General features: G+C 42.1%; 1 protein-coding gene across 1 annotated transcript in view; it reads left to right on the top strand.

Annotated features, from left to right (window-relative positions):
- rab30.S (RAB30, member RAS oncogene family S homeolog) overlaps positions 1-19,317 on the top strand; it is a 42,533-nt gene that overhangs the window by 18,660 nt on the left and 4,556 nt on the right. Inside the window, 1 exon segment of the mRNA NM_001091707.1 lies at positions 17,559-17,658. Within this exon segment, the coding sequence (NP_001085176.1) occupies positions 17,566-17,658 (93 nt within the window). The 5' untranslated portion in view covers positions 17,559-17,565.

Below are 19,317 nucleotides of genomic sequence, written 5' to 3'. Positions count from 1 at the left end.
CTATATGCTACTGTGCCCTACTGTACTCTACTGTACCCTACTGTACTGTGCTATACTTTACTGGACTATACTCTAGTGTACTGCACTGTACTATGTTCTACTATACTCTACTGTACCTTAACATACTATACTGTACCTTATTGTACTGTACCCTACTGTACTGTATGATAATCTACTGGATTATACTCTAGTGTACTGTACTATGTTTGACTATAGTCTACTGTATCATAAAATACTATACTGTACCTTATTGTACTGTACCCTACTGCATTATATGCTACTGTGCCCTACTGTACTATATTGTACTATATTCTACTGTACCTTACTGTATTGTACTCTACTTTACTGTACTTTAAAGATAAGACTAGTATAGGAATGGGAGGACAGTTAAAGACCCTACAGAGAAGCCCCCTGTTTGCAGTGTGCCAGGTTACACATATCAGTGATAGCACCTCTGTATCCCCAATCTGTACCAGACTGTCACTCTCTGCCCTGCACTGGAGCATCTCTCATAATTAACCCTTACAGTGACCTGCAGACAGAGAGTAAGAAAATAATATGTATTAGTGAGTCATGCTCAGAAGCTTTTCTTCTTCAGCAGAATTCCTCCTATTATTCTTTTATCAGAAAGGAGAAGGCAAATAATAACGGTGACGCAGTACCTTGCAGGGAGGGGAGGGGGTAGTCAGCTCAGGGCACGGACTGAGTCATTTCAATTAGAAGTACCTGCTTCTTAGAGAAAAATCACTTGGTCTTTTACTTTTATACCATTTATTGGAAATATTACAGCAATCTGCATGTTGTACTGTAATTGTAAAGCTACTTATTAACACTCATTCTAGCAGCTCTTTCTTTATCAACAATACTCATAACAGCATGGGACTTAAGCTGTGCAGTTTCCAGGCTAAACCAGTTTGTTTTAAATCACTCATGTATTATAAGGGATAATGTACCCCCTACTGTAAATGATAAGGATATTAGAAGTCACTGAGGGGTTGTTCTGTGACCATATAAAGACACAAGGCTGCAGGCTGAGTTATACAGGGAACTCTGAGTATCACTCATGTATTATAAGGGATAATGTACCCCCTACTGTAAATGATAAGGATATTAGAAGTCACTGAGGGGTTGTTCTGTGACCATATAAAGGCACAAGGCTGCAGGCTGAGTTATACAGGGAACTCTGAGTATCACTCATGTATTATAAGGGATAATGTACCCCCTACTGTAAATAATAAGGATATAAAAGTCACTGAGGGGTTGTTCTGTGACCATATAAAGGCACAAGTCTGCAGGCTGAGTTATACAGGGAACTCTGAGTATCACTCATGTATTATAAGGGATAATGTACCCCAACTGTAAATTATAAGGATATTAGAAGTCATTGAGGAATTCTGTGAACCCCCTGTAAAGTACTCCCTGTATATAAGGATAACGGACGTCACCTCAAAATTCCATTAAGTTCAAAAAAGCATTAGACTATTGGCCTTGTGCTTTTATGTAGTCATGGAACGCCTCAGTGACTAATAATATCCTTAGATTTCTCAATAGGGGGTTGTCTATTCAGTATATAATGTACAGGAGATCCATGGCTTGTGTTTTACTGTATATCCTGATATTTTACTGATATTTCCTCCTGTACAGAGCCTCTTGTTTTCTTTACTTTTATACTGTGCACATTTGCTCCAGGTCTAGTAACTGATAATACAGTATCTTGACAGCACAGAGCATTTACTCCTCCGTCCTTTGAAAGCAAACACATAAGCGGTTGCTATGGGTTACTGGACCTGGGGCAAACGCCCCCCTTGTAGGTTGATGTAGGTTTTCCTGTTACAGTTCCAGTGAGACGGGCAGAGCTGCCTGAGAATCTTTGGTCCTTTCAGCTTTCTGCAAGGCGGGTATTTGGCCCACCAGACAGGTTTCCATTGGCAGATGGCTGGGTGGCAGTTGGGAATAACTGGCACTAAGAGAAAGCACTGAGTGTGAATATTCAGTAAACGCAGAGATTTATTTCCTATTAGCCGGGATTTTTTCATCTCGGCCGTTACTAGACCTGCTAATTGCACTTGACCTCTTTGTGGGCTGCGAGGCTGACGCACTGGTGAGGAAGAGGAGGGGCGCAGGGGTTTCTATTGCCTGTTGGCACCCACAAAATTATCTACTGAATATTTGCAGGAAAGATCTGGCGATATGGACTCTTTTTTGTTCAGAGGAATTTGTGTTTGAGAGCACTCGAGCCGCTGTTATTATTTATTTTGCATTTTATTCTGCGCCTCTCATTGCTTTCTACAACCAGAGCTCCCCAACTGTGATAGAGGGAAAAAATAGTGTTCTCCCCCCCCCCCAAAAAAAATCCTGTATGCGTGCCAAGCCTCTCACAATGGGAGCACACGCTCATTATTCAATTACTTGTCTCTGAACTAGAGATGCACCTGATTCACTATTTTGGATTTGGCCAAACTCCCGAATCCTTTGCAAAAGATTCAGCTAAATGCTGAACCAAATCAGAATTCTTATTTGCATAAGGATTTGCATATGCAAATTAGGGGAGGGAAGGGGAAACTATTTTTACTTCCTTGTTTTGTGACAAAAAGTCACGCAATTTCCCTCCCGCACCTCATTTGCATATGCAAATTAGGATTCGGATTCAGTTCGGCCGAATTTGAATTCTGCTAAAAAGGCCGAATCCTGGCCGAATCCCGAACCCAATCCTGGATTCAGTGCATCCCTACCCCCAACATTGCGATCTGCACAATAGTTTTGTTTTGCCCAACCAGAGTGAGAGCTGTATTACCTGCACCTCCAGTTTGGGTATCAAATTTTATTGTGATCGGTGCCCTTTAATGTACCTGTAGGGCTCATGTAGTACAATTACAGACTCACAAAGAATTTGAGCCATTATATGTATTTGTTTTGTATTTAAAGGGGAACTAAAACCTGGATCAAAGACATGGGCGTCCACATGCATAACTTTTACTTTTCCACAGGTCTAAGAGTCTAGGGCTCCAAGGTGCATGGGAAGCAATGTCATTACCATTTTACTATATTTTAGACAGCTTGCGATTGGTCTTCCTTTTTAATCCAGAGCATAAGTGGCACTGCATGATGGGTAGGTGCAAGTGCTAATTGTATGGTGCAGACTTGGATGCTATTAGCATCACAGTGTTTGGTACAGTTCAGTATTGTCCATTATCTTTCTCACTGTACTTACTGTACTCACTGTAGCTGCCCAGAGCCTTTTAAACTCCCCGGCTTTGTATCATATTTTTATGTGCCATCAATAATTCCACTTATTCTCCCACGCTTCATCAGGCTCTTGCTTGGAGACAAACAGAATACAACTCGGTGTGTGCCATTCAACAGCCCCATCTTACAGAGGGACACAAAGTCTTTTTATTGTACTGCTTAACCCTTTTGCATTAAAGGTACATTGACATCAAAAAAGTAGTGTTTTACAGTTATAAAAATATAATATAGTGTAAAACTGGTAAAACTGCAGTGTTTGCTTCAGAAACACTACTATAGTTTATATAAACAAGCTGCTGTGTAGCTATGAGGCAGCCATTCAAGCACAGGATACACAGTAGATAACAGATAAGTACTACTATAGTTTATATAAACAAGCTGCTGTTTAGCTATGGGGGCAGCCATTCAAGCACAGGATACACAGTAGATAACAGATAAGTACTACTATAGTTTATATAAACAAGCTGCTGTGTAGCTATGGGGCAGCCATTCAAGCACAGGATACACAGTAGATAACAGATAAGTACTACTATAGTTTATATAAACAAGCTGCTGTGTAGCCATGGGGGCAGCCATTCAAGCACAGGATACACAGTAGATAACAGATAAGTACTACTATAGTTTATATAAACAAGCTGCTTTGTAGCCATGGGGGCAGCCATTCAAGCACAGGATACACAGTAGATAACAGATAAGTACTACTATAGTTTATATAAACAAGCTTCTGTGTAGCCATGGGGGCAGCCATTCAAGCACAGGATACACAGTAGATAACAGATAAGAACCACTATAGTTTATATAAACAAGCTGCTGTGTAGCCATGGGGGCAGCCATTCAAGCACAGGATACACAGTAGATAACAGATAAGTACTACTATAGTTTATATAAACAAGCTGCTGTGTAGCCATGGGGGGCAGCCATTCAAGCACAGGATACACAGTAGATAACAGATAAGTACTACTATAGTTTATATAAACAAGCTGCTGTGTAATCATGGGGGCAGCCATTCAAGCACAGGATACACAGTAGATACCAGATAAGTACTACTATAGTTTATATAAACAAGCTGCTGTGTAGCCATGGGGGCAGCCATTCAAGCACATGATACACAGTAGATAACAGATAAGTACTACTATAGTTTATATAAACAAGTTGCTGTGTAGCCATGGGGGCGGCCATTCAAGCACAGGATACATAGTAGATAACAGATAAGTACTACTATAGTTTATATAAACAAGCTGCTGTGTAGCCATGGGGGGCAGCCATTCAAGCACAGGATACACAGTAGATAACAGATAAGTACTACTATAATTTATATAAACAAGCTGCTGTGTAGCCATGGGGGCGGCCATTCAAGCACAGGATACATAGTAGATAACAGATAAGTACTACTATAGTTTATATAAACAGATGCTGTGTAGTCATGGGGGCAGCCATTCAAGCACAGGATACATAGTAGATAACAGATAAGTACTACTATAGTTTATATAAACAGATGCTGTGTAGCCATGGGGGCAGCCATTCAAGCACAGCCATTCAAAAGAGAAAAGGCTGAGGTTACACAGCATATAGCAGATAGACTCTGTAGAACATAAAGGTGTTATCTGTTATCCATTATTTAACCTGTGCCATATAGCCCTTTTTCAAGTTCTGCCATTGCTACACAGCAGCGCCCAGGCAGAATATACCACATTGTTGTGAGTTCCGCTATCCTGCCTACTATATATATATATATATATATATATGTTCCTCCCAATTCTGGATTTTTTCGTGGCAAGGGAATTCGTGGCATGCAGATCGTGGCACTACTACACCACAAGTAACTCTAATTGCACAGAGAAATACATGTAGGGATCAGGCACAGACTGTTTAGATACATAGTACAGGTGTGGGATCTGTAATCTGGAAAATCCGTTATCCAGAAGGCTCCAAATTACAGGATGGCCATCTCCATAGACTCCATTTTATCCAAATAACCCAAATTTTTAAAAATGATTTCCTTTTTCTCTAATTATAAAACAGTCGCTTGTACTTGATCCCAACTAAGATATAATTAATCCTTATTGGAAGCAAAACCAGCCTATTGGGTTTATTTAACTTTGCATGATTCTTTAGCAGACTTAAGGTAGGAAGATCCAAATTATGGAAAGATCCGTTATCCGGAAAACTCCAGGTCCCGAGCATTCTGGAGAACAGGTCCAATACTTATAGAACACTTTGAAGCAAAATGCTGCCATCAAAGTTTTGATCAAATAAGCAAATAAATAATTTCAGGAAGGAGGCACTGAAGTGAACGTTTTTGGGAAGGTTGTGCCATACGTAAAAAAGATGAGATATTTAAATAATTTTTCTGATCGTTTAGGTGTTCCTATCATTGCTTGTGAAACCCTTAGGGGCAGAATTATCAAGGGTCGAATTTCGAGGGGTTAAAACCCTCGAAATTAGACCATCGAATTGAAATTGAACTCCTTCGAATTCGAATATCGAATTCGAAGGATTCAGCGCTAAAATAGCATTCGATCAATCGAATAAAAATCATTCGATCGGACGATTAAATCCTTTGAATCGAACGATTCGAACGTTTTTTAGCGATCGATCGAATGATTTTTATTCGATGCCAAAAACTTTAAAAAATCCACTGAAAGGTCCCCATAGGCTAATATAGCAATTCGGTAATTTGGCGAAGTATTGATATCGAAGGATTTTTAAAGAGACTGTACTTCGACTATCGAATGGTCGAATATTCGAACGATTTTTACTTCAAAACGAAGTCGAAGTATCCTATTCGATGGTTGAAGTATCCAAAAATTTACTTTGAAATTCGAACTTTTTGGACTTTGAAAATCCACTCGAGCTTAGTAAATCTGCCCCTTAGAGTTAAACCGGTTGTTCACATTCCAAACACTTTTTCAGTTGAGTTGTTTTCAGATTGTTTCCTAGAAATAAAGACTTTTTTCAATTACTTTCCATTTTTTATTTGTTATCGTTACTCCAAATTGAAGTTTACAATTGAATGTTCGTGTCTCTAGTGTCTCAGTCTGGCATCACAAATAGAAAATAGAAAGTAACTGGAAAATGTCTTTATTTCTGGTGAACAATCTTAAACCAACTCAATTGAAAAACGTGTTTGAAGATGAACAACCCCTTTAAATAAATGAAAGGGCGTAATGGGCCTGACAGTCAGTCTTTCCCCGTAGCAACAAGATACGAGTCTGGTCGTGACATAATTTCAGCCTGTGCCGGGTGCATTTGAGCCGCTTATTGTGGATTAATCCTGTCGTTGGTGCATTAGATGCGCATGAGATGTTAAATAAATTCAGGGGCCGCTTTAGGGCTGAGAATCTTTCATATTAATCGGGGTTCTGCTATACTGTAGGCTGTTTGTATGGGACATAGGCTGTTTGTATGAGACTGTAGGCCAAATCTCCCCCTAACTGACCTTCAGACTGGGCCCCTTAGTTCATAACAAGGTTACAGATATATAGAAACATTGGGGTAACAGTCACCCTGCTATAGTTCCAGGGGTACCCAGGGCACAAATAAACACACCCCAAATCTCCCCCTAACTGGCCTTCAGACTGGGCCCCCTTAGCTCATAACAAGGTTACAGATATATAGAAACATTGGGGTGTCACCCTGCTATAGTTCCAGGGGTACCCAGGGTACAAATAAGCACTCACCCCAAATCTCCCCCTAACTGACCTTCAGACTGGGCCCCCTTAGCTCATAACAAGGTTACAGATATATAGAAACATTAGGGTAACAGTCACCCTGCTATAGTTCCAGGGGTACCCAGGGTACAAATAAACACTCACCCCAAATCTCCCCCTAACTGGCCTTCAGACTGGGCTCCCTTAGCTCATAACAAGGTTACAGATATATAGAAACATTGGGGTAACAGTCACCCTGCTATAGTTCCAGGGGTACCCAGGGCACAAATAAACACTCACCCCAAATCTCCCTCTAACTGACCTTCAGACTGGGCCTCTTAGCTCATAACAAGGTTACAGATATATAGAAACATTGGGGTGTCACCCTGATATAGTTCCAGGGGTACCCAGGGCACAAATAAGCACTCACCCAAATCTCCCCCTAACTGACCTTCAGACTGGGCCCCCTTAGCTCATAACAAGGTTACAGATATATAGAAACATTGGGGTGTCACCCTGCTATAGTTCCAGGGGTACCCAGGGTACAAATAAACACTCACCCCAAATCTCCCCCTAACTGACCTTCAGACTGGGCTCCCTTAGCTCATAACAAGGTTACAGATATATAGAAACATTGGGGTGTCACCCTGCTATAGTTCCAGGGGTACCCAGGGTACAAATAAACACTCACCCCAAATCTCCCCCTAACTGACCTTCAGGCTGGGCCCGGCGGGATGACACTCGGAGCGCTTCATTTTCCGAAGTAGACTGAAGTTGCCTCACGAGGAAACGTCGGACAACTTCGGAAAACAATGCACTAGAATGTAAATCGCTGGTGGGAAGGCAGTTCGGGAGATTAGTCGCCCCGAAGAAGAGGAGATTTATCGCGGGGCGACTCATCTCCCAAATCGCGTGTGATCCTGTCCTGAAGATAAGGGCTGATAGTGAGAGCACTTATCAAAGCGGAGCTTGGCTCTTATCTTTAAAGGGGAAAATATACCCTATTCATCCATAGGTTTCCTTTTCAATTCCTTTATTAAGAAGGTGAAGTTTGTGTATTTATCCTACTCACAGGAAAAAACGCTGCACCCCCAGTGGTTCTGGATCAGACTAAGGGAAACTGTGGCATTTCCATTAATAAAAATGTCCAACCCAAACAAATACAGAGGGAATGTACAGTGGTCGCCAACGGAAATCATAAGTCAGATGTATAGAACATGGACGCAGCCTCTGCTGTACGTTATAATTCGATTAATAACCCATTTAGAGCTCAATGGACCAAGAAATTAATCTGAATTTAAAACAGCCTCATCGTCGGGTTAATTTGATGGAGAAGCATCTTTCTGTTAATAAGATAATAATAATCATATTGTTACTGGCACTTAAATATCTCATGTTTATTTTAACCCTCTTAGTGCTGGGGATCTTACAGTTTATATTGGGGAATCAGCCAAATAAAAACTGTGCACCACCCTAGCCATTAAAGGGGTTGTTCACCTTTAAATAAACTTTTAGTAGGATGTAGAGAGTGATATTTATTATTTGTGGTTCTTGAGTTATTTTATTCAGCAGCTCTCTAGTTTGCAATTTCAGCCATTGCTAGGGTCCAAATTACCCTAGCAACCATGCATTTCTTTGAATAAGAGACTGGAACATGAATAGGAGAGGCCTGAAAGGAAAGAGTAGTGATAAAAAAGTAGCAATAACAATACATTTGTAGCCTTACAGAGCATTTGTTTTTGTGGATGGGGTCAGTGACCCCCATTTGAAAGCTGGAAAGAGTCAGAAGAAGAAGGCAAACCATTAAATACTATACCAACTATAGACCAATTGAAACGTTTCTTAAAGAAACACACTGGCACAGGGTACCTGATTTGCCCTGGTTGCCTTGGGCTGGAACAGAAGCACAAAACATAATGTACAACATTTCTAGCCACTTTTTTTAGTTAGGCTTTAGTTCCCCTTTAAAGGAGAACTAAAAAAGCAGCTAGAAACATTGTACATGATGTTTTGTGCTTCTGTACCAGCCCAAGGCAACCACAGCCCTTTAGCAGTAAAGATCTGTGTCTCCAAAGATGCCCCAGTAGCTCCCCATCTTCTTTTCTGCTGATTCACTGCACATGCTCTGTGCTGCTGTCACTTACTGAGCTTAGGGACCCACTCACAATATACAGTACACATAGAATAGAAATGTCACAATATAAGGCTGATTAGTAATTAATACAGATAATTACTACATGGCAGCACAGAAACCAGTGCAATTAGCATCAGAATTGAATAATCAGCAAACCTGTAGCATCAGCTTATATTACAGCCAGGGAAGCTCATTTTCTGCTGGATAATTAGTGACGAGCCCTAAGCTTAGCTTCTCAACAGCCAATCAGAGCCCACTGAGCATGTGAGTGTCACAGACACTTTCCAAGATGGTGACCCCCTGTGACAAGTTTGAAGTCCTGGATCATTGCTGCTATTGACAAGCTCAAACTTTAGCCTCGTGCAATAAGTTCGCTATATAAAACCGAAAAATTTAATTCAGCCTCATGAAACAAAAAATATCATTTAAAGGGCACCCGTTGGGCAACAATATTATCCCCAACCAAAGGAGCAGCCTAAATGAGTCCACACTCCGCCTGGGGGTAACAGTAGTTTTTCTTTAATTGCCCCCCTGCCAGCAATTGGCCATTAACTACTGTTACCCTCAGCCGGAGTGTGGACTCAATTAGGGCTGCACCTTTGGTTGGGGATAATATTGTTGCCCAACGGGTGCCCTTTAAATGATATTTTTTGTTTCATGAGGCTGAATTTAATTTTTCGGTTTATAATTCCCTTAATCGCTGTGATGATCTGGTAGCAGATGTAACGCGGTGACATTTCTCATGCCTCGGCCCAATTTGGCACGGAGACGTTAATTAAATTCCCCTCGGCAGAGAGGTGCGTCACTGCTCTACGTATTTGGCACATCATGAGGCCACACTGGGTTTATCAGAGCCTAGAGTCTGTGCCTAATGCTTATTAGTATATAATAATATCATTATTATATGATCCGCATGGATCATCTGGACTTGCACAATACTTTCATGGAAACCAGCTGGTTATTAGAATTTATCCTAAAAGGGCATGTTCCGCCCGAGCCCCGGGGACAGTCTCTGGATCGTCCTGGAAGTTCATTTGTATCTTGATCTTGAAGGGCAACTAAACCCCGTAAGAAGCAAAGCTTATCTGACATTGTGCGGTGTGTGTGTTGCATTGAGTGTGCACAGAAGTCACTGCTCTTGGGAAGGTCTCCTGCATGTCATAGTGAAACGGAAAGGAAAGGGTATTTAATCACATTCCCCCACTCAATCTCTGTATAATCCATTATTCCTACTGCATCTGCTTGAGGCACAAGTAGCACTGACGGTTGGTGATCAAGAAACTGGTTTTCTGGGCCATCGATTATACATTTCCCTTGTTGCGTGTTTTGGCAACTCAGAGTAGCAAGACCAAAGACACTGGCCAGGAAGGAGTTAAATATATACTAGGGATGCACCGAATCCACTATTTTGAATTCGGTAAAATCCTTCGCAAAAGATTCGGCCGAATACCGAACCAAATCCGAATTCTAATTTGCATATGCAAATTATGGGTGTGAAGGGGAAAACATTTTTTTGTTTTGTGACATAAAGTCATGCAATTTCCCTCCCGCCCCTAATTTGCATATGCAAATTAGGATTTGGTTCGGGCCAGGCAGAAGGATTCGGCTAAATCCGAATCCTGCTGAAAAAGGCAGAATCCTGGCTGAATCTTGGATTCGGTTCATCCATAATATATACTGACCGGCTGTGTATTTTGCAAATGGTACAGGCTTTATCCAACCATCAGAGCTGACGGAAATGAGGTGCTGGTTTTTATTATTGTATTATATGTGGTTTTTGAGTTATTTAGCTTTTTATTCAGCAGCTCTCCAGTTTGCAATTTCTGCCGTTGCTAGGCTCCAAAGTACCCCAGCAACCAATAGAGAGATCAGTAAAAAAAAATATCAATTAAAATACATTTGTCGCCTTACAGAGACCATTTGTTTTTTAGATGGGGTCAGTGACCTCCATTTGGAAGCCTGGTCAAAAGTAGGTAAAAAAATAATAATAAAAAAAAAAAGATGAAGACCAATTGAAAAGTTGTTAAGGAGTGGCCATTCTATAACATACTAAAAGTGAAACCACCCCTTCAATGACTCCAGCAAAACTCGTAATAGAACTTTAATACTAGGGATACACCGAATCCACTATTTTGGATTTGGCCGAACCCCCGAATCCTTTGCGAAAGATTCGGCCGAATACCGAACCGAATCCGAATCCTAATTTGCATAATTAGGGATGGGAAGGGGAAAAACTTTTTACTTCCTTGTTTTGTGACAAAAAGTCACGCGATTTCCCTTCCAACCCTAATTTGCATATGCAAATTAGGATTCGGTTCGGCCTGGCAGAAGGATTCGGCCAAATCCTGCTGCAAAAGGCAGAATCCTGGCCGAATCCCGAACCGAATCCTGGATTCGGTGCATCCCTATTTAATACCCTCCCTCACAGATTGTTCCATTAAAAGTAATAAATCCTCCCTATAAATCCATTGTTGAGCTGTATAATATATATATACAAGTGATTTATGTATAATGCATGACAAGTCCCTGCAAAACTGCCAGGTGCTGATAAGATCCTCCGACGTCGCCTGCAGCCAAACCCTCGGCCGTGCAAACGTTTAGACAAATGCAGAACAAATACCGGCGGAGAGGGAGATCTTCACTGCCACTGGCAGAAACATGCGGTAGAAGAAAACGAAAAAAATAAATAATGCTGACTTTTTAAAAATCTGTTTGATTAAAAAATATCTCTTGTGCTTTAAACGGTGCAACGGAGAGAGATGGGAAATCGGCATTTTCAGCTTCCCGGGAATGTTGCTTTAGCGTAAGCAGCTTGTGCAGGCATGTCGCTAGTAGGAACTAGCAGGTGCACCCTTTACGTTTCTCTGAAATGTCCCTGTAGCTTGTGCACCCTAGAGACCTTTTAGAATATTTTGCAGGCTTGAGCTTGTGTATGTCCTTCCTTCATATATCTCAGTAGCAAGCTTGGGCAGATGTGCAAACATTTGGGTTCCTGTGAATTATTCATTTGAGTAGCTACCTTGGGCACCCTTTTATGTTCCTTTGATTTTCTCAGTGAAGTAGCCGCCTAGTGAATGGATCTGTGCAACCTAGGGCCACCATCAGTATTTGCGGGGCTCTGTACAACAAATTTTCTGGGCACCCTTACAAGTTAAAGAAAAAACATTGGTGGCCAAGGACCAGTACAAGTAACGAAAACCTTTGGTGGCCAGCCCCCCCCCATTAAAAAAAAAACATTTATGGCCAGGCCCCCCAAGTTAAAAAAAAAAACAGCTGCCAGGGCCCCCCCAAGTTAAAAAAAAACATCAGCGGCCAGGACCCCCCCAGGTTAAAAAAATTAGTGGCAAAGGTTAAAAAAAAAAATTGCTGTTCGGTATGGCTCATCTCCTACTTCAACACAACTCGGCTCCTTCTCCAGCGCAGCTCGGCTCCTACTTCGGCACAACTCGACTCCTTCTTCAACTCAGCTCGGCTCCTTCTTCAGCGCAGCTCAGATCTTACTTCGGCACAACTCGGCTCTTTCTTCATCGCAGCTCGACTCCTACTTCGGCACAACTTGGCTCCTTTTTCAGCGCAGCTCAGCTCCTTCTTTAGCGCAGCTCGGCTCCTTCTTCAGCGCAGCTTGGCTCCTTCTTCAGGCAGCTCAGCTCCTACTTCGGCACAACTCGGCTCCTTCTTCAGTGCAGCTCAGCTCCTACTTCTGCACAACTCGGCTCTTTCTTCAGCACAGCTCGGCTCCTACTTCGGCACAACACAACTCCTTCTTCAGCGCAGCTCAGCTCCTACTTCGGCAGTTCAAGGGTGGCCCGGTTAATCCTGGAAACTCAACACGGCCGGGCCTCCCTTAACATATAGAAGCCATCGGGCCAGGGACAATTGTCCCCTCAGTGCACCCCTAATGGCGGCCCTGATGCAACATATAAGCTTGTACTAATTTCTCATGAGAGTAGCTGAATTGTGTAGATGCCCATCCTTTTGGTTCTTAATATGTCTCTGTAGGACCTATAAGAACTAGCATGTGCTGAAATCCACAGTGCAAATGATGGACCTAGACAACATACCCTGTATATTTCTGAAAAGGTAAACTTTTCTTTGCACCCTTTAAGTTTCTGCACATTTAGGATAAGATGCCTGTGCCCATCTAGTTCCTATGAATTTCTTAGAATACCTGCACATTGTAGTTCCCCATATGATATCAATGATCTGTAGAATATTAATATTTGGGTGTGAAATTCCATGGAGACTTGCGTTGCAGGTCTTGGAAAGTGTCTGTGACATTCACATGCTCAGTGGGCTCTGATTGGCTGTTGAGAAGCTAAGCTTAGGGCTCGTCACTAATTATCCAGCAGAAAATGAGCTTCCCTGGCTGTAATATAAGCTGATGCTACAGGTTTGCTGATTATTCAATTCTGATGCTAATTGCACTGGTTTCTGTGCTGCCATGTAGTAATTATGTGTATTAATTACTAATCAGCCTTATATTGTGACATTTCTATTCTATGTGTACTGTATATTGTGAGTGGGTCAGAAGATCATTGTCTCACCTACAGACAGACAGAAAATACTTCTCCAATAATATCGTTATTATACTGCGCCTTCGTAATAAATTATTAGGAGTAATTATTCCTTGGCAGATAAATATCCATTTATTAGGCGGTTGCCTGGATACATGCACAATGCTGTGGCAGCCAAGAGAAGCCATCCGTCAGCTTAATACAAACTGTCGCCTGTAGTTCGGCTCTGACAGGGGAATATTAAAAGTAATGGCACCTGCAACGCAAGTCTCCATGGAATTTCACACCCAAATATTAAAATTCTACAGATCATTGATATCATTTGTTTATAAAGTGCCCCTCTTACCATAGCTAGAGCAATGACAGGGCAACCCAGAAGGGCGGCTTTGGTTACCCAGATGAATGGCCATAGCAACCAGACACCGTTTTAAGTTGTGAGAGGGGCATAAAGTTGCACAGTTGGATAGAAGCCTTCTGTCTACAACATTCTAAAACTTAATTTCCCCTATAACCGATTAATCGATTGCAGGAGAGAGGGAGCTGCTCTTTAGCTGGATGTTTAGAAGCAGGAGATTTGTATCATTAATTGTATTGCTTATAGGGGTTGTTCGTCTTTCAATTAACTGTTAGGGGCATATTTATCAAAGGTTGAATTAAAAATGCAAAAACTTCGAAATTCGAATTCAAAAAGACCAACGGAAATTAAGTTGAAGTTTTTTTTGGGTCGAAAATGTCTGTTTTCGACCGAATAGGTTCGGATTTGGCCGAATTTGAAGTCCACCAATTTACTCGAAATAGGTTCTAGGAGGTCCCCCATAGGTTGAAACAGCAATTCGGCAGGTTTTAGATGACGAATGGTCGAGGTCGCATTTTTAAAGAGACCGTATATGATAAATTTGATATTTTAATTTTTTAATTTTTTTCAAATTCAAATCAAATTTGAACTATTCCCTAGTCGAAGTACACAAAAAAAAAAAATTTCATTCGAAAATTCAACTGGACCTTTGATAAATCTGCCCCTTAGTATGATGTAGAGAGGGATATTCTGAGACAATTTGCAATTGGTTTTCATTTCTTATTGTTTGTTGGTTTTGAGTTTTTTTTATTTAGCAGCTCTCCAGTTTGTGGTTTCAGCCATCTGGTTACTAGGGTCCAAATTCCCCTAGCAACCATGCACTGATTCGAATAAGAGACTGGAAAATGAATAGGAGAGGCTTGATTAGAAAGATGAGGAATAAAAAGTAGCAATAACAAAAGTCTTACAGAGCATTTGTTTTTTTAGATGGGGTCAGTGACACCCCCCTTCATTTAAAGGCTGGAAAGAGTCAGAAGAAGAAGGCAAATAAATAAAAAAATATAGAAAATAAATAATGAGGACTAATAGAAAAGTTGCTTAGCATTGGCCATTCTATAAAATACTTAAAGTTAAATTAAGGGTAAACCACTCCTTTAAATACTAGTTCATGTGGGGGATATGTGGCAGTTAGCAGCAGTCGCTGACAGTTCTACTGGTTATTCTGAGTCCTGGAGTGGCAAAAAGTGACAGATGGCTCCGCACCTCACTCGGGGGCTGCATCTCATTCCGTTATTAACAGGAACGATTCAGCTCATTAGATTTATTGGGAAAAACGGAACATGATTCATAGCTCTCGGCGAATTGGAGAAAAGCCCATTAATAATTATTTGTTGTGCCGCAGGAAGGGGGGACAGAAAGTTACACGAGTCACAGCATATATACAGAATGATCGGGACCTGGGGTTTTCCAGATAACAGATCATTCCGTAATTAGGATCTTCATACCTTAAGTCTACTAGAAATTCATTTAATCATTAAATATATATATATATATATATAAAATAGAGCAAAGATCAGGCCTGTTGTTCCATGGGACCCGGCGTGGGCTGAGAATACGGGGTTGAACAATTGCGACTCACAATGTGTCTGGAGCCTGGGCCAGAGTCTAAGGCTTCTGTGTTTGTTCATCTATTGGCTGGAGATTGTGTCATTAACCAGCCGGAGGGACAAGAGGGAAACACAAGTTGGAGGAGGAGGAAAATCCAGTTCATACAGTATAAACTGATCCCCTGCATATGAATTTCCCTAGACCCCCATTTCTCTATATAATTCTGGGTGCCCTTACAACACTTGGTTTAATGCCAGAGTAACTCACAGCAACCAATCAGCACATAAGCTTCACTGGCAACACCTATTTGAAAGCAAACAGCTAATTGGTTGCTATGGGTTACTAGACCCGGTGCCCCAGCTATAAAAGTGGGAAATGGTAGCGGAGCTTTTCCCTGTTTCTAACAGAATGATTTTTTTCCAAGGGATGAGCAGTGACGAACATCCTGATAACTGGATATCGATTCAGGTGATGCTGCTCCGTGCTACTCGGGGATACGGTTGCCAAGGTGACGGGCAGGGGAATCACATTGTTATATAAAAGGATGGGGTCATTGCTAAGGTCCGGATAATGAATGGCTTATTATCATTTCTTTACTCACTTAATTGAAATAAGATTTTTTTTTTCACCATGGGACAGTTATTGATGAGATGTTAGTCCTTTCTTAATTAGAAATGACTTCAGTGTGCAGTTCTGCTAAACTGTATTGGAGGGGCAGGTACTGGCAGCTAGTACTCCTTCATTATAGTCCAACTACTCTATATCCTTATATGTTCCTGCTGAATTGTGCTTAGTACAGGGAATACCTATGCTGCCATAGTTTTATGGTATCTCTCTGTACAGACTATGAGCAAACTTAGGGGCTGTTCCTGCTGAATTGTGCTTAGTACAGAGGAATACCTATGCTGCCATAGTTTTATGGGATCTCTCTGTACAGACTATGAGCAAACTTAGGGACTGTTCCTGCTGAATTGTGCTTAGTACAGGGAATACCTATGCTGCCATAGTTTTATGGGATCTCTCTGTACAGACTATGAGCAAACTTAGGGTCTGTTCCTGCTGAATTGTGCTTAGTACAGGGGAATACCTATGCTGCCATAGTTTTATGGGCTCTCTCTGTACAGACTATGAGCAAACTTAGGGGACTGTTCCTGCTGAATTGTGCTTAGTACAGGGAATACCTATGCTGCCATAGCTTTATAGGATCTCTCTGTACAGACTAGAAGCAAACTCAGGGGGCTGTTCCTGCTGAATTGTGCTTAGTACAGGGGAATACCTATGCTGCCATAGTTTTATGGTACTGTTTCTCTCTGTACAAACTATAAGCAAACTCAGGGGGCTGTTCCTGCTGAATTGTGCTTAGTACAGGGGAATACCTATGCTGCCATAGTTTTATGGTACTGTTTCTCTCTGTACAAACTATAAGCAAACTCAGGGGGCTGTTCCTGCTGAATTGTGCTTAGTATAGGGGAGTAACTCTTAGAATTACAATACTGGTCCCCCATAGCTGTACCTAAACTGCAGTATGATATGTGACCTCTCTGTGGAATAGAGACTCTCAGACCTGCAGGTCTGGTTTTGGACCCCGTAATAAGCTGTGATTTTGGGGCCCATCCAGGAAGAACACAAGGGATCATAATGTCCTCGCTGGAGGGTGAAACGCTGTGAAGCAGGAACAACCCAGGGGTGCTGACTCCCAGTGACACCCTCCCACGTGGCTGCAGCTATAGGGAAAACCAGCAGGGGATGGTCAATAATTTTCATCGTGCAGAATATAATTGAGCCAGTGAATACCTGCCTAACTGCAGAGGGTTAATGATAATGAAATAAAGTCATAGTTAATTATAGAAGGGGTAATGTGGCAGGTCCAGGGTAACAAGACAAGAGTTGTACAAGTCACAGACTCACTAATCACATACGTTGCTATTTGCTAAGCTGGACCTTTGGCCTGTTTATTTGCAGGGATAAAGTTCCCCAGCGAATGACACAATTTATTGGTTGCACAACAGAAGCTGGTCGGATAAGGTTATTTTGCCGGTTCCTGGGATCTCAGTGGAGCTGCGCTGTACATGGGAGTACTGATCCGTTCTCTCCCTGCTTGTGTATTACAGCTGTGTAATGAGTATGGAAGATTATGATTTCCTCTTCAAGATCGTGCTGATTGGGAACGCTGGCGTGGGGAAGACCTGTCTCGTCCGACGGTTTACTCAGGTGACGTACACCCAAGTCACTTGTATCTACAGCTTGCAACTCTAAAGTACACATGGAGCATCCGTGCAGCCACTGGGACAGAATGTTCTGTTATACAGATAGCTAGAATCTCAGCTGCCATAAAGCAGGACAGGACTGTTGCTTACAATGGGGATCAGATAGGATCTGTGCAGCCACTGGGACAGAATGTTCTGTTATACAGATAGCTAGAATCTCAGCTGCCATAAAGCAGGACAGGACTGCTGCTTACAATGGGGATCAGATAGGATCTGTGCAGCCACTGGGACAGAATGCTCTGTTATACAGATAGCTAGAATCTCAGCTGCCATAAAGCAGGACAGGACTGCTGCTTACAATGGGGATCAGATAGGATCTGTGCAGCCACTGGGACAGAATGCTCTGTTATACAGATAGCTAGAATCTCAGCTGCCATAAAGCAGGACAGGACTGCTGCTTACAATGGGGATCAGATAGGATCTGTGCAGCCACTGGGACAGAATGTTCTGTTATACAGATAGCTAGAATCTCAGCTGCCATAAAGCAGGACAGGACTGCTGCTTACAATGGGGATCAGATAGGATCTGTGCAGCCACTGGGACAGAATGTTCTGTTATACAGATAGCTAGAATCTCAGCTGCCATAAAGCAGGACAGGACTGCTGCTTACAATGGGGATCAGATAGGATCTGTGCAGCCACTGGGACAGAATGCTCTGTTATACAGGTAGCTAGAATCTCAGCTGCCAAAAAGCAGGACAGGACTGCTGCTTACAATGGGGATCAGATAGGATCTGTGCAGCCACTGGGACAAAATGCTCTGTTATACAGATAGCTAGAATCTCAGCTGCCATAAAGCAGGACAGGACTGTTGCTTACAATGGGGATCAGATAGGATCTGTGCAGCCACTGGGACAGAATGCTCTGTTATACAGATAGATAGAATCTCAGCTGCCATAAAGCAGGACAGGACTGTTGCTTACAATGGGGATCAGATAGGATCTGTGCAGCCACTGGGACAAAATGCTCTGTTATACAGATAGCTAGAATCTCAGCTGCCATAAAGCAGGACAGGACTGCTGCTTACAATGGGGATCAGATAGGATCTGTGCAGCCACTGGGACAGAATGTTCTGTTATACAGATAGCTAGAATCTCAGCTGCCATAAAGCAGGACAGGACTGCTGCTTACAATGGGGATCAGATAGGATCTGTGCAGCCACTGGGACAAAATGCTCTGTTATACAGATAGCTAGAATCTCAGCTGCCATAAAGCAGGACAGGACTGTTGCTTACAATGGGGATCAGATAGGATCTGTGCAGCCACTGGGACAGAATGCTCTGTTATACAGATAGATAGAATCTCAGCTGCCATAAAGCAGGACAGGACTGTTGCTTACAATGGGGATCAGATAGGATCTGTGCAGCCACTGGGACAGAATGCTCTGTTATACAGATAGCTAGAATCTCAGCTGCCATAAAGCAGGACAGGACTGCTGCTTACAATGGGGATCAGATAGGATCTGTGCAGCCACTGGGACAGAATGTTCTGTTATACAGATAGCTAGAATCTCAGCTGCCATAAAGCAGGACAGGACTGTTGCTTACAATGGGGATCAGATAAAACCCCATAAATGTTCTATGTGAAAGCGATCTAGAACATGT

Source organism: Xenopus laevis, chromosome 2S (assembly GCF_017654675.1).
Source record: "Xenopus laevis strain J_2021 chromosome 2S, Xenopus_laevis_v10.1, whole genome shotgun sequence".
Taxonomy (NCBI): Eukaryota; Metazoa; Chordata; class Amphibia; order Anura; family Pipidae; genus Xenopus; species Xenopus laevis.
Note: the sequence above shows the minus strand (reverse complement) of the source record. Positions and strands in the feature narration are given on the sequence as shown.